This window comes from Oncorhynchus clarkii, chromosome 3 (assembly GCF_045791955.1).
Source record: "Oncorhynchus clarkii lewisi isolate Uvic-CL-2024 chromosome 3, UVic_Ocla_1.0, whole genome shotgun sequence".
NCBI classification, from domain to species: domain Eukaryota; kingdom Metazoa; phylum Chordata; class Actinopteri; order Salmoniformes; family Salmonidae; genus Oncorhynchus; species Oncorhynchus clarkii.
The window spans coordinates 54,039,035-54,050,075 of record NC_092149.1 but is presented as its reverse complement, the minus strand read 5'-3'; the positions used below and the strand labels follow the sequence as shown (position 1 = coordinate 54,050,075).

Genomic DNA, 11,041 nt, shown 5'->3' with positions numbered 1-11,041 from the left:
TCTCATCTCCAGTTTCTGACGTGGATGCTGAAACAACGAGAGGCCATAGATAGAGAAGCATAGATAGGCTACAACAATGGTGGATGAATTAAGATGTCCCACTCAGGCCGTTTACTATTGAAAAAAATTGTCACAGTTCCTGTCTGCTTAAGGGGTGGCACCCATGCATTAGCAGCTGGGTCTGGTCTGCTTAGTTTATTTATATGAACCAGATTTAAACAGCGAGTGAAATGTCTCGCTTCATCTTCAGTCTTTGCTTTAACCACAGAAATGACTTTGATATAACTTGTCGGACCAGAAATACGATACAATCATCAACCGGCAATGTTGTACAGTAGTGATACAATTCTGCTGACTGAGTTTTAAATGAAAATGTTATTCGAAACTGAAGAACAATTTAATTTCTGTGCATGCCTCCCTTTCCTAAACGTGATATAAGCGTAGCTGATTTCTCAAGAATATGAGTTCAAATTTAGTGAGCCAGCTTTCAAAGTCTGTGCTAGTCTAATTGGGGTGTTTGAATGTGTTAAGCCAATCACATGACAGGCCCTTCCTTCTCTGTTCATTACCTCGAATAAAGCTCTAGAGTGAAACACCACGCCTACCTTTACCCAGTCTTTCTATGGCTATGCAGTTAGCCGATCTATGCACTTAGCCGAAATTATTTATCCTAGTGGTCTGTGTATTGTATTGAATGCATATCTAGCTATTTGAATTGTCTATACATGTAGGCAATCATATGAAATACAACGTAACCATCAACAGAAAAAAATAGAAATGACCTCTACAGAAATGTGTGAAACGTAAAACAAATGTAATTAATCTAGGAATTCCACAAGTCACATTTCTCCATCAAAAAAAGTGAAGAAAAACATTTGCCCCAACAGCCACAAGAAATAATAATCAAACGGAATAACATTACACCAAATAACATCTGAGTAGGCTCCAATTCAGAATCCAAAGCCATTCATATTACATCTGTATTGCATCCAGACAATCTTTGCTTTATTTTTCCGCGTAGAAATGACACCATCTGGTGGGAGACAATGGATTTTTTTACTTGACCGTGGTTCTTCGATCACTCGCATTCTGATTGGTCTCTGTGTGTTCCCAGGTCTCCGCTCTACGCAGCTGGTATCGGGCCGCAAAAGCGTTGCTAGGATACATTGCAACAAATGTGTCCATCGTTACTGGATACAGTCCTACAGAAAACATTCCGTCAAAGGCACTTTTTTTTTTTTACACAGCGACGTTGTAAAACTGTCTAGTGACAAGAAAAGTGCCATGCAACTTTCTGTGAGCTCTGAATGCTCTTTTTTAGATTCATACGATTGAAAACAAAATACATTCAGATCAAATGGAAACTGCGACTGTTGTCCGGTTTGGTCGAAGGAGTGGGTCCAGCAAAACAAGTGTGTTTGACTACTTGCATAGCCTATTCGTTTACTTGCTCTCTTGACGCATGTATGGGTTTGTAACGTCACTGTAGTGTAGCTAATATTGCATATTTTGCTCGATGTAAAAATGTTTAAGCAAGATCTATGCATAGCCTACCACAGCATAACATTGTTATACCATAAGCATTGTTGGTATTTTTTCCCATTTCATTTCTCCTATTATCAGCGCTAGCAGTTGAGGAAAAAAAAGCAATGCAACCACCAGATCTTCGACAAGTCACTGTTTTGCCCAAAGCCGAATGGCTCCGAATTCAAGGTAGTTTGAATCAAGGGAATAAATACAACGAGAGTCTAAAGGAAGCAACCAAACAACGAGAAGCTATGCACCTGAGGTCCAAGGAGGTGGTAAAATTCTGGTCTAACACAATAGCTGTAAGTATCTTTGTTGGTTTGTTTTTACCATAATGCATAATGGTAGTTATTATACATGTCTTACTCTGTGCATGTGCCCACAGGCAGCCTCAGGATCACAGTCTCATACAAAACATTAGGCTAAAAAAAATACAAGGAAAGGGGATATACCTAGACAGTTGTACAACTGAAAGCGTTCAACTGAAATGTGTCTTCCGCATTTAACCCAATCTCTCTACACAACCCACTTGAGTAAAATGTGCCATTCACTTCATAGGGACAAAGACAAAAGAAACTGGAGGCAAAGAGGATTCGGGAGGAACTTGAAGAAGATGAGAAGAAACAGATGGATATTGAGGAGGCTAAATATCAGGCGCAAAAGAGGAAAGATGCTATTGAAAAGGCCAAAACTCAACAGTACTACGAGACTGATCGTGTGAAAGGATTTCATGTTTGTATTTTTTACAAGTTAAAATTGTCTTCTGCAATAATTTTTTTCATCTGAAGACATGCTGTGTTCTTTATAATATGCATTTCTGAGTTAAATTGAATAAATGCAATATTGTTATTTCTTCCAGCGTGCACTCTTGCTGACAGAAGTCCTGAAGGAAAGGGAGGCCCAGATAGAACTGAAGCAGAGAAAGCAGGATACCTCCAAAGATGTGGACAAGGAAATCATGGCTATCATTAAGTGTAGAGAGGATGAAGCTTTGCAAAAGGAGCAGCAGAAAGCTTTGCAGAGGAAGCTTGACATCCAGGCCACAGCAGAAGACTTAAAACAGCAGTAAGTCTCACTGAAACCTAACAACCTGGCAGCAGTTATCGAATAGAATATCTATACCATCGACTACCATATACTCTACCATGGAGTCAAATTAATTTAAATGTAGTCCAAATAGAATAGACTGAATGCTCTCAATGGTTTAGTATGATGAATGGTCTCTTCCCCTTATTAGGGCAAAGGAACATGAGATGAATAGAGAACGGGAGAAACTGGAAAACAAGAAAGAGGCAGAGGAACTCCAGCGACTAAAAGAGCTTTTTCTGTGGGAGCAATGCATGCAGGAGCAAAAGAAAGAGGAGCAGAAGAGAAATACCATGAAAGCTCACATGGTAAGGTATTTGGATGTTATCAATGTTCAAATGTCTCACTCACTAAAGCAATATTACAAGATTTCATGGGGGTGTGTTAATTAATCCTGCATTTGTATTTAAAAAGGAGCATCTCTCTAACAGAGATATCATTAGAGCAATAGAGGCACAAAAGCAAGAGATGGAAGAGGAGCGCAGGAGGCTTTTTGCAAATGCAAAACAGAAAATGGTGAAGTTGAGGAAAGACAAAGAGGAAGAGATGTTCCGGTAAGTAGACATATTAGGAGAAAGTAAACAGTTCGATAAAACATTTGAAGTCCCACAATAAGAAATGAGTATAGCTGTGGCATCACTAGTCAACAGTAGTCTTACAATTCTGGAAGTCTCATGGACATAGATTTTCTAAACCGTTTTCCCCTCCTAAGAGAGGTCCAAATGCACAGGGGGGGGATCATGAATGAACTGGCTGCAAAACAGCAGGAGCAGACGGACAATGAGGAACTCATCGCCAAGGCTATTGCTCAACAGGATGCCAGACAGGCACAGCAGCAGAAGGAGAAAGATGACAAGAGGATGGCTATGCTGGACTCAATTGCCTCACACAGAGAAGCCATGGTATGGCATGTGCACCCTACCACAAGCAAAGAGACAATCGGAAGCTCAAAATATTATTCTCACAAAATTAAACTCAGAATTAATATTTATCAATGAATATGCCAGCCTATATGTGACAAAAAATGTCTTATCACAATGACACTGGCTTGGTTTTTTTCCCCAGAAAGAAGAACAGGAGCAGAAGGAAAGAGAACACAACGAGAGAGCTATTGACATGCTTTATGCCAAGAAAGAAGCAGACAGAATATTTATTGAAAAACAACACCTGAAGGCACTGAAAATGAAAGAGGATGGAAGAACTTTACAAGACGTCTACATTCATCAAATGGTGAGCTTGGATTTGATTTGCACTTTCCGTGATTACAATTCTTGATCATTTTTGGTATGTCAACTATTTTCGCAATGACACGTAGTGGAATGTGTCAGCAACAGCAACACTTCTAATGAAGCAACATAAGATTTCATTTAACATTTGAAATCTTGCTGTTTAGGCTGAAAAACGTGCCAAGGAACAGCACATAAGAAAGCAACAACAGGACTTTGAGACCAAAAATGCAGAGCTCATTGCTGTGGAGGAGAAGCAGTTCCAGCAGTATGCAAACAATGTGATCGATACAGCCACCGAGGCCAAGAGAAATATTCACCCACTCCGCAAAGCTGCCAGGGAGGGAATTGGAGGTGGTCTTGGCCCCATCTTTGGAGGAGTGAGGCCAAGTTACTTGGTTCAAGATGACACTGGTGTCCAGATGCCCAATTACGTCGGCAGTAGATCTCAGGACGTCAAAGAGCTGAATGAGACACGTGATATTCAGCAATCCAAGAAAAGACTTGGATTCACATGGTAAACGTCTGTTGAAAAGAGTAACATGGTCAGGTGAAGCATGATTAGAAAAACAATAAACCAATGGAATTCAGCATTTCCTAAGCATTTATGATATACCCCCTATTATGTCATTTATTTCACACTCAAAAAACCCACACTTGATAGGCAAGTACTTGACTGACCTAGTGGGATGATTGCAGTCTTTTCAGCGCTCAAAGATGATTCATCTCAGAAATATGGAAATGTAGAGTGTATAACTGTCTCTGAAATTAGATTTTTAGTTTTGTTATTTTACATAATATACATACACACAATTCAATTAAAACTAGTGCACAAATTGGGAAACTGCTGATAATTTCTAGCCTGGTCCTAGATCTGTACCTACATGACCAAGATAGTCAAGAGTTGGCTAAAGCACAGATCTGGGACCAGGACATATAGTGCAACGGTTTCATTTGAATACATAAGATTCACCCAGATTAAAATGTGACGTGTCAATGTTATCTTTATATCTATTGTATCAGTTGTCACTCTTCTGTGAAACATTATAATAAACAATCTATAGGCAATAAAACAAACATTTTAACCATATCCTTTTATTTTAAAACATGGTTCATTGGGGAATATTGAATTCGGCCCGTTTTTACAAAGCCAGTGGTTTTCATTTATAGTTTAAAGGAAAGTCATGCCCAGGAATTTAACACCTAGTATGAACTAACATGGAACTTCACAGCAATGTATTTACACATTGCTCTGGTGAGGAATTTTAAACATTTTGAAAGATGTAATGGGTGAAAATCAGAACATAAAATACTAACAAAAATGGATAGTTATACAAAACTAATTTGAGACTGAGGTCAAGATAAAAAGTTCTGGTTCCCTGAAACAGGTAAAAAAAAAAAAAGAACTAAACGGTATACGCATCTAACACCCCAATCATTTCACAAAATGTCTGCACTCTTACCTGTCTTTCAAGTCAAATTGAGCCTTCTGACATCTCCACTTAAATATCAGCATACTAAAAAGGAAAGTGTTTTTTTTTTTTTTTTTTTTACAAAACCATTTTATATGTTTCACTTACAGTATGTTCTGTCACAATGAGACTGTTGGTAATTTAAACAATCAAAATGTTGAAAATAACCATATGATTAGTCATACATGTAATATTACTTGAGTCAGGCATATAGCCCAGAAAGACAAACTCATCCCTTCCATTATAATTATCACAATGGAATCACGTCCCCTCAGTACGAGACCAGACTGAAAGAGAACATTTTTAATAAAACCTGACAAAAATGTTCCTTCCAACACTCACCTGTTCAGTCACTTCCTTACTCGACCATTAATAAACATTACATTCCCAACATTTGTCAAATTAGTCTGACAGCGGAAAAAAAATAACTAAAACATAAAATGGCTTTTAGCCGCTGTCAAAGCTTATGAAATCTTAATTTGTACAAATATTCCAGAATTGGATCTGTTGTGATATCTAACAAGTGTCTAAAATAGGTCTACAGCAGAACCTCACACATTATTAGGCATCAGCGCATTAATTTGTATGTTCAAGGATGGACAGGAATGAACATTTAGTGGACTAATCACTACCAGAACTGGACTTCTTTTTCTTGCTGTGGTTTTTATCCTTCTCTTGGCTCTTTGACTTTTGATTCCGCTCAGGGTTTTTCCCTGCATCTTTGGACTTGTGAGAGGACTCCTTTTCTGGGCTGCCATCCCTTTTCTTCTTGGAGATGGGGCTCTTTCTACTTCTGTCCTTCCCTTTATTCTCCGAGTTGCTGCTCTTGGACCGCCTTCGTCTGTGAGTGTCTTCACTGTCTTTGTTCTTCCTCTGATGAGATGAACCGTCTTTGCTATGGTCTCTATTGTTGCTCTTACTCCTGGAGCGCCTGCCTCTACGCGAGTCCCTGCTCTTATTCTTGTCTGGACTCCTTGTCCGTTCTCTGCTCTTGGATCTACCTCTCCTCTTGTCCTCCCTCTCTCTGTGGTGCTGTCTTTCCATGCTCTTACTGCGCTCCCTACCTCGCTCTCTGTCCCGTGCTTGCTCTTTGTCTCGAGATGAGGCAAGTCTCCCCCTGTCCCTGCTTCTGCTGTTAGATCGGTTTCGGTTCTTTCCAGAGTTCCTCTCCTTGCTTCTAGACTTTGTCCTCAGCTTCTCACCATTTCTTCCTTTTGTCTCCTTTCTGTTCTTAATGTCAGCCTCAGTGGGTTTAGCGCGTTCTTTACTTCTATCACAGTCATGAGTTCCAGACTCTGTGGCTCTCTCTTTATTTAGGTTTCTGTCCTTGCTTCTTGATCGGCCCCTCTTATCATCACTTTTGCCATGTTTCTGATCCCTCTCTCTGCTTTTGGACCTACAACTTTTCTCTTTGCTCCTACTGCGGCTTCGAGATTTGGCCTTCTTTGCCTTGTGTTTGTTATGCTTGTCTTCAGTTTTATTAGGGTCCTTTTCTTTGCTCTTGGATCTATGAGAGCGACCTTTCTTCTCCTTCTCTCTGTTTTGATTGGAGTTTTCAGCAGTGTTTTCATGCTTGGTTTCAGAAGTCTTCCTCCCTCTTCCTCTTGGAGCTTTGCCACTCTCATTCCTGCTCTCTGTCATGTCACCCCTACAACAAAAATACAGAGAAATGTCACCCCTACAGGAAACACAGAGTCCAAGTTAACTCTTTGAATAAAACTTAAATAACTGGCCCTTGGCTGATGATCCCTTTTGACAATAGGATAAATTAGGAAATACTTGAGAAGCCATGTAATTAGATCAGGCTGTTAAAGGTAAGATCAGGCTGTTAAAGGTAAAATCAGCTTATCAGTCCAGCACTGACCGTTCGAATATTAACAATAAAAACAGGTAAGACTTACTTGTCACCCTTGATCCAGCGGTCTCCACTGGATGCTCTTGGTGCCCTTTGTACACGCTGCATCTCCTGGCGCCAGTGTGGAGGAGTCTCGCTGCGTCGGAAACGATCCCTTGACCTTGACCTGGAGTGTGACGGAGTTCGGTACCGCTGCAAGTAAAAGATTAAATTGACATTCACTTTCTAGATCCTTGTTTTGCAGAAATGGTATGATAGTACTGTACTTGTTCTATAGTGCACTTACTCTTGGACCTCTGCCTTTAATCGTCCTGCCTGATCTTGTCATCAGAAGTCTCCTCTTATATGTTGACTGACAATTAAACATTCTGCAACAAAACAAAAATGTATCTAAATGAATATAGTTCCCAGTTGTAAAGGTTCAGAATGAAATGTTGTTCTGTCTTGTCCATGAACTCACCTCTCCCTAGGCTTTTCCCTCTCCCTAGCCTTTTCCCGCTCCTTTCCAGCCTCAGCCTCTTCTTTTTGCTGCTGAGGACTTCTCCTCATAAGGAACTTATTTTCTGGGATAGGAGGGATTTCCTCTGGTCGTACCGTAGACGTAACCTCTTCCTCTTTCTCATCACCACTGCCGGGCTCAGACCTACAGACATTACAGACCAGACTTCAAACCTATGCTTTAATGAAGGTGGTTGTGGGAGAACAATTAAAACAGTTCTCAGTACAAACCCTTTCTTATCTTTCTTCTTCTGTTTCTTGTCCTTCTTCTTGGACTCTTTCTTGTGCCTCTTCTTCCGTTTCTTGGATTCTTTATCAGAGTCACTCGCAGATTCAGAAGAGACGTCAGAACTGTCAGAGTCACTTGAGCTGTCGCTGCCACTGGAGATGGCCTTTTGTCTTCTCTTCTCTTCTTTTTTTGCTGTAAATAGTAGAGGACACTTAACCAGCGCTAAGGATACCTTTAAAAGCTTTGATCCTGGCGATAAGACAGTCCAAGACCTACAATCTAAAGCAATAACAAGCTTAAAACAACTTGCCAAATTTCTTTGAATCGTACAAACCTTTTGATTTTGGAATGAGCTCGCCACAGTTCATAACTTTCACCTCAGCGTATGGTCTACTGCCGGCATCTGTCTTTTGACTCTCCATTGTCTGAACGACCTCTTGTCCAGAGATCACTTGGCCAAAAACCACATGGACACTAGAATAAAATAAGCAAGTTATGACAGGTGATAACAACGAAGAACAGATCACCATTTATATAACATGCTCTTATTATGAAAATACAATTCAAGCAGATACAAATGGTCAACTAAGTTGCAATACTTGTCCAAATGTTATACTTACCCATCTAAGTGTGGTGTGGGTTTTGTTGTTCTGTAGACCAATAAAAAAAAAATGGAGCAGAAGATTAGAATGAGAGTAAAACATATTTTTGTAAGTTAGGTTCACTCAAGATGTTAAATTCATGAATGACCAACTTATTCTAGCTAGGCCAATTAAAAATTAAAACATTGATAGACTTACATGAAAAACTGTGATCCATTGGTATCTTTGCCCCTGTTTGCCATTGACAGGAGGTACTCCTTGTTATGTTTGACAGAGAAGCTTTCATCTGAGACACAGACATGACATTAGTTCTTGAGGATGGTTTTGATTAGAATATTTAACAAAATTATCTGTAAAATAGTCATACCTTCAAAGAATCCACCATAGATAGATTCCCCTCCCTTTCCATTGCCTGATTTACAGAAGGAATATAGATATTAGAATATCATCAACAACAACAAAAAAATTCCACTGTTGTCTTTGGTTAAGGCATATTTCATATACCTTCACTGAAGTCTCCTCCTTGAATCATGAAGTCCTTCACAATTCTGTGGAATAGGCATCCTTTGTAATGCAGAGGTTTTTGTGTACCTTTTCCAATTCCTTTCTCGCCTACACAGAAAGCAATGTTTAAGTCAAAACAGAGATGACAATATGTACAGAATCTAAATATGGTACACCAATGTCAGACCAAGGCAAGAAAAAGTAAATTACCTGTGCAGAGGCATCGAAAGTTCTCACATGTTTTGGGACAGACATCAGAAAACAATTCTACCACAACTCTGCCAACTGCAAAATAAACCATGTTCATGTCAGTGCATATTTTAGTAAAGCGTCTCTAAGCTACATTTCAGAGATATGATAAACGGGATGGTAAGACCAAATTAAAACCTAAGCCTTCTTACCCAGCACGTTACTGATGCCAATGTCAAAGAAGCAGCGTGGACGCTGAACCTTGATTCCCATGATCAAACTTCTATAGCTGAAACAAGTATTTTTTTTGCTGTTAGTTAGCTAGTTAGCGTAGGCCGCTAGTTGTTTACAAATGCAACCATAGTACCCATCTCTACAGGCTAATATAGCGTATTAGCCAATTCATTGGCAGAAAAACCAGGCTGCGCAAAATCTGGGCAAGATAAAGGAAAGAAAAACTAGCTAGCTTTATCAACATGAATGAATAACGTTAATATTTAGTTAGAGTAAACACAATACAAACTGAAATGTCCACGCTAACTAGCAAGCTTGCTAGGCAATGACTTGTGCTCATGCGAATTGTGGCCTGCTAGCTAACAGCAGTAGCTCGCTAACGTAATTAACTGTTTGATAGATTTCAGTCTTCCCTTTCATTCAACGTTATTTAAAATATACATAATGTACAATAGCGTAGACATTATAGAGTTGACCTACACAAATTAGCTCAGTTGGCCAATATCTCACGCTAGTTATTCTCAACAAGGTGAAATCGAGTTTCATTTGGCTACCGCTTCTTCCACAATGTTTTCTAAAGATGGCGCGACGGGAAACGTCAAAGCATTTTGGGTAAAAATATGCGCAGAAGACGACATTTCACACCTGCTGACAGTCTACTGGTACATCTGGCTGGATTTTGGGTGTTATGATGATTGCTTATAACACTAAAAACGTATAAAATATCATATTTTTCTTCAGTTACTGTTTATCTGCTGCTTGTGTAGAGTACATACAATATAGACTACTAGGGGAGAAAATGATTACATGTTATTTATATGAGGGACTTGATCATGGATTACGGTAAAAGGTAGTCACAGACACAACAAACAGATATTTCACCGGATGCAGTGGCTTCAATTTTATGTTACTTTGTAACTATAACATTGATAAGATATCTACAAAATGATCTGCTTTTTATAGACAAGTATTCTTAGCGTGGTCGTTAGCGTGGTCGTTAATATATAAACATAATTTCCCCCCACATAGGTATTTCATTTGAAACAATAAGGATATTTTGTATAGAAACAAGTTCAAAACAAGTTCAAATCCCCGAGCTGACAAGGTACAAATCTGTCGTTCTGCCCCTGAACAGGCAGTTAACCCACTGTTCCTAGGCCGTCATTGAAATTAAGAATTAGTTCTTAACTGACTTGCCTAGTTAAATAAAGGTAAAAAGAAAAATATTCAAAGGGATATTGTATTCATTCCTTTTGTCACACCTTACTGAAATACATTTGTCAATAATATCTGTTGGAAAAAAGTCTGGTTATTACCACACAAATACCTGCTTGTTAACAAGGTCAAGAGGTCTCTTTCAGAAAGATCCATAAGTATTGCCCTGCGAATCATTACCCGAAGAAACTCAAAAAAGACATTAACATTAACTGTACTTTTTGTGTTGAGCATCCAGAAACAGTTTAGCATTTATTTTGGCATTGTCTACATGTAAAGAAATTATGGAAAGATATTCATAGTTTTATATTTGTTAATATTCTTGATTACTTTTAATTTTTTTATGGAAGAATGTGCTGCTATAATAAGGAAAAATAAAAACAATTTTACCTCATGAATCTAAT

General features: G+C 39.0%; 2 protein-coding genes across 2 annotated transcripts; one reads left to right on the top strand and one right to left on the bottom strand.

Annotated features, from left to right (window-relative positions):
- Positions 1-1,292: 1,292 nt before the first annotated feature.
- On the top strand, positions 1,293-4,547 carry LOC139398301 (cilia and flagella associated protein 210). The gene is made up of 9 exons (XM_071144359.1): positions 1,293-1,412; positions 1,624-1,829; positions 2,086-2,259; positions 2,387-2,592; positions 2,765-2,921; positions 3,028-3,167; positions 3,326-3,515; positions 3,679-3,843; positions 4,007-4,547. Exons 1-9 carry the CDS (start codon positions 1,358-1,360, stop codon positions 4,358-4,360), a joined length of 1,647 nt encoding a protein of 548 aa, XP_071000460.1. The 5' UTR covers positions 1,293-1,357; the 3' UTR covers positions 4,361-4,547.
- A 371-nt stretch (positions 4,548-4,918) lies between these two features.
- Positions 4,919-10,022, bottom strand: LOC139398275 (peptidyl-prolyl cis-trans isomerase G-like). The gene is made up of 13 exons (XM_071144348.1): positions 9,903-10,022; positions 9,401-9,477; positions 9,210-9,284; positions 9,000-9,107; positions 8,863-8,907; positions 8,694-8,781; positions 8,514-8,543; positions 8,228-8,367; positions 7,896-8,085; positions 7,627-7,809; positions 7,453-7,534; positions 7,213-7,358; positions 4,919-6,959 (listed from the first exon to the last, which is right to left on the bottom strand). The coding sequence occupies exons 2-13, from the start codon at positions 9,459-9,461 to the stop codon at positions 5,933-5,935; spliced, it is 2,175 nt and encodes a 724-aa protein (XP_071000449.1). The 5' UTR covers positions 9,462-9,477; positions 9,903-10,022; the 3' UTR covers positions 4,919-5,932.
- Positions 10,023-11,041: the final 1,019 nt, after the last annotated feature.

Coding starts and splice junctions, on each gene's coding strand:
- LOC139398301 (XM_071144359.1), top strand. CDS start 1,358: ATGGAAACTGCGACTGTTGTCCGGTTTGGTCGAAGGAGTGGGTCCAGC. Junction 2,593..2,764: donor GCAGAAGACTTAAAACAGCA/GTAAGTCTCACT, acceptor TCCCCTTATTAG/GGCAAAGGAACATGAGATGA. Junction 3,168..3,325: donor AAAGAGGAAGAGATGTTCCG/GTAAGTAGACAT, acceptor TCCCCTCCTAAG/AGAGGTCCAAATGCACAGGG.
- LOC139398275 (XM_071144348.1), bottom strand. CDS start 9,461: ATGGGAATCAAGGTTCAGCGTCCACGCTGCTTCTTTGACATTGGCATC. Junction 8,782..8,862: donor CTATGGTGGATTCTTTGAAG/GTATGACTATTT, acceptor TCTGTGTCTCAG/ATGAAAGCTTCTCTGTCAAA. Junction 8,544..8,693: donor AATGGATCACAGTTTTTCAT/GTAAGTCTATCA, acceptor ATTGGTCTACAG/AACAACAAAACCCACACCAC.